A 4,098-nucleotide genomic window follows, 5' to 3' on the forward strand; every position below is an offset into this window, starting at 1 on the left:
CCGCACCTTGGTCACTAAGATCTGTGTCTTTTGTTTCATATTTTCACAGTAATATATGTATTATTATTAAATTATCGAATAATATTGACGGCAGGTAAATACTAAATAAATACTTTGAAGTTTAATCATAAACATTCTTTATCAAACTCTTTTTCTTCTATCAAAATCATTAATAAAAAGCACAAGATATAACATACGGCGTAATAGGTTTTCTTCAACATTTTCCCCATTTGGCATTTTAAACTTTTAATATTGGTTTAGGAGCATTATTCATTTATTCTCCCATCACCATGAATCCCTTGAGCTAAATTGACACGCACTCAAACTGGCATCAGGTGCTCTGTTTTTCTGCGCACAATCTGTTCGATGAAAAGCCTCACAGACACAGACAAGACAAAACAGAAACATTGCTCGTGGATGAACTAATATAATTGGGCCATAGAGCTTCATAATTCATCAAATCTGTCTCGTGCATAAATTATGATTTTTCATCTTTAAAATCACGGATGTTTTCTACACCTTAGCTTTCAAGTTTTCTTTACGAAAGCCTCGATTTTTATGGTATCTCATTTCCCGTTGAATATTTCTTTTTAATTTTGATGTTTTGACTGAGCAATATGACTCTGTTTCAACTTCAGTCAAGCTCAGGTATTGACAAGAAAACTTTTTTTTATAAAATTTTAATCTTTTTTTTTTTCGAAGAACTGGTCACATGTTTGACCTGGACTTCATGGTTTAAAAGGAAGGGAACCACTTTAAGTTTCGTGATCAAGTTAATGAATTAGAACTTGTGTTATTTTTACCTACTTCACATGATTCTTGTTACTTTTTGAATCAAACCCATTAATGGGTATTCATCAATAGTGGTCTGCAACTCATCACCGGTCAATTTTCCGGTGATTCATCCCCCTTTTCAGTTTTCTTCTCCATAACCATAAACCATAAACCATAAACCCTCCTCTTAAAAGACTGAAACCCAATTCCAAGATTCAGTCTTTTGCCATTATCACCATGTCATATGCCAATTCAAGATCTGTAAGGTATTTTCGCTTTCGAATCTTCTTAACAGTTTCAGTTTCAGCTGTTTACTTGGTAAGTATCGCTTCAATTTATGCTCAATTATGAATCGTTTTGACTTGGTCAAACTCTTGAATTAGTTTAGTGTAATGGCATTTATTATGCTCTAGTTCTTGTAGTTTTTGAGTGTTGATCAAATTTTAAAAATTGGGTTTACGATTATGAGAATTTTAATTCTTTGCCTTGATCAAATTCTTTAGATTTCAAGATAATGGTGGGCTATCAAAACTTCCATCCACGAACAAAGACAACTTATTTAAGATCAAGCAAGTTTCTGATCAAAGAGCAGAGGAAAATGAAAGCGGGGGGTCTTCATTAAAATCAAAAGTTCTTTCAAGAGTTTTCTCTGAAGATTACGAGAGAGTTAAAAAGAAAATCTTTGATCCTCGAGGCTTAGCAATTCGAAAATGGAACAATATGTTCTTGTTCGCATGTTTAATCTCTTTGTTTGTAGACCCTTTATTCTTTTATCTCCCATCTGTTCGAACAAAAAACGTTTGCATCCATATTGGATTAAACCTGGAGATCAGTCTCACCATAGTAAGATCAATAGCCGATATTTTTTACATGATTCATATTTACATTAGATTTTCTACTGCCTATGTTGCACCATCTTCCCGTGTTTTTGGAAGAGGCGAACTCGTTATAGATTCTTCCAAGATAGCTAAAAAATACATACGAGGTGGTTTTTTGATTGATGTCATCGCCGCCTTACCTCTTCCTCAGGTATACATGATTTTAAGGTTGTGTTCTTGTTTTTACAACGAAATATGAAATGATAACGTGTTTTGATTGTTTGTTTTTGTGGCTAATGTAGATGTTAATCTGGCTCATTATACCGAGTTTAAGTGGCTCAACCATGGCTAACACAAAAAACGTTCTTCGGTTCATCATCATCTTTCAATATCTCCCGAGACTTTATCTTATATTCCCTTTAACATCAGAAATTGTTGGGGCTACGGGTGTTATAACTGAAACTGCATGGGCTGGAGCTGCCTATAATCTTATGTTATACATGTTAGCAAGCCATGTAATCATCTAATCAACCTTCATCTTGTGTTTGTTACGTTGATTTAAAAGAAAGAATCTTGTTCTAAAATAATTGTTGTTTTTCGTTGCAGTTTTTAGGGGCTTCTTGGTATGTTTTATCGATAGAGAGACAAGAAGCTTGTTGGAGACACGCATGCCTACTTGAGGATCCACATTGTCAGGATAAATTCTTCGACTGTGAAACATTTGGCGACAATAAGAGACAGATTTGGTTCAATTCAAGTAACGTCTCAACACAATGTGTTCCAACAAGCGGGTTTTATCAATTTGGTATCTATGGTGAAGCTTTAACATCAAATGTTACTTCTGCGTTGTTTTTCAATAAATACTTCTACTGTCTTTGGTTCGGCTTAAAGAATCTTAGGTAACAATCATATATGAATTACATCATCATTTGTTAAATTGTCACTGATTTTTCGTCTGTAGTTCTTTAGGGCAGAATTTGTTAACGAGTACTTACGTCGGGGAAATCATTTTTGCGATCATAATAGCGATTGTGGGGCTAGTGCTGTTTGCGTTGTTGATCGGAAATATGCAGACATATCTTCAATCGACGACAGTTAGATTAGAAGAATGGAGGGTCCGGCGAACTGATACAGAACAATGGATGCGTCATCGGCAGTTGCCACCGGAGCTCCGGGAAGCTGTTCGGAGATACGATCAATACAAATGGGTAGCTACACGAGGGGTTGATGAAGAATCGCTTCTCAAAGATCTTCCTTTAGATCTCCGACGAGATATCAAACGACACCTTTGCTATGATCTAGTTCGACGAGTAAGTTTTATCCCCAAATAGTTACAGTTTATAATACCTTCAAATTTAGATGTTCTGATAATGATGATGATGGTGTAGGTTCCGTTGTTTGATCAAATGGACGGAAGGATGCTGGATGCGATCTGCGAGCGATTAAAACCGGCGTTGTGTACGCAAGGCACGTGTTTGGTTAGGGAAGGTGATCCGGTGGACAAGATGCTATTTATAATTCGAGGAAACCTAGATTCCTACACCACAAACGGCGGCAGAACAGGGTTTTTCAACTCATGCCGAATTGGTCCCGGCGACTTCTGCGGCGAGGAGCTTCTGACGTGGGCCCTGGACCCACGGCCGAGCGTCGTGATTCCGTCATCGACTAGAACCGTGAAGGCGATTTCCGAAGTGGAAGCTTTTGCGCTCATAGCGGAGGATCTAAAGTTTGTGGCGTCGCAGTATCGGAGATTGCATAGTAAGCAATTGCGGCATAAGTTTAGGTTTTATAGCCACCAGTGGCGGACTTGGGCGGCGTGTTTTGTGCAGGCGGCGTGGAGGAGGTATAAACGGAGGCAGAATGCAAGTGAACTTAGGGCTCGAGAGAGTTTTACGAGCACTGATTATGAGTCGGAAGTTAATTCGCCGGCGCATGTCAGTCAAATGGTTTCACCGGAGCCGAGGTTGAGTGGATATCGTGCGAGTACAAGGAGGTCAGGGAACCTGCACTCAGTCTCAGGGACGAAATCAAGTAGTGGTAGCTCATTACAGAAACCAACAGAACCTGATTTTTCTGTAGATGAAGAATGATTGTTTGATAATCGAAATAAGAACGGGGTTAACGTTGTCTTATTTGTTGAATATTGTTTGGAACTAAGGTTCAATCTTACACTATAATTCAATGATAATATGTATTCGAATTGTACATAGATGCAAATATTTAAATTTTGTTTTAATCGAATACTATCCGTTTATAAATTAGACATTGACATGTAATTTATTATTCAGTGTCATCTTTGATATGCTGCTTGGTTCCCCAGTTTTAGCGAAAGAAAAAGAAAGAATAGAAATAAATAAAGAAAAGAAGAGAAATGATTAAATAAAAGGAAAAGAAATATATATTTTGTGTTTCCAGTTGGGAGAGAAGTGAGAACTTTCTCTCCAAAACCTTTCGAAGGAAAATTTCTTTCCACTTCTTTTCTTTGGTTGGACCGGCCCGTTGAAGT

General features: G+C 37.4%; 1 protein-coding gene across 2 annotated transcripts; it reads left to right on the forward strand.

Moving 5' to 3' along the window:
* Nucleotides 1-246: 246 nt before the first annotated feature.
* Nucleotides 247-3,853, forward strand: LOC145032407 (protein CNGC15b-like). Of its 2 annotated transcripts, none has more exons than XM_078981202.1 (6): nucleotides 247-1,040; nucleotides 1,278-1,803; nucleotides 1,895-2,107; nucleotides 2,199-2,491; nucleotides 2,554-2,902; nucleotides 2,981-3,853. In XM_078981202.1, the coding sequence occupies exons 1-6, from the start codon at nucleotides 1,012-1,014 to the stop codon at nucleotides 3,680-3,682; spliced, it is 2,112 nt and encodes a 703-aa protein (XP_078837328.1). In that variant the 5' UTR covers nucleotides 247-1,011; the 3' UTR covers nucleotides 3,683-3,853. The 2 variants fall into 2 exon arrangements, with proteins under 2 accessions (XP_078837328.1, XP_078837329.1); XM_078981203.1 differs by having other exon boundaries at nucleotides 248-1,092.
* Nucleotides 3,854-4,098: the final 245 nt, after the last annotated feature.

This window comes from Lactuca saligna, chromosome 2 (genome assembly GCF_052625555.1).
Source record: "Lactuca saligna cultivar CGN05327 chromosome 2, ASM5262555v1, whole genome shotgun sequence".
NCBI lineage: Eukaryota > Viridiplantae > Streptophyta > Magnoliopsida > Asterales > Asteraceae > Lactuca > Lactuca saligna.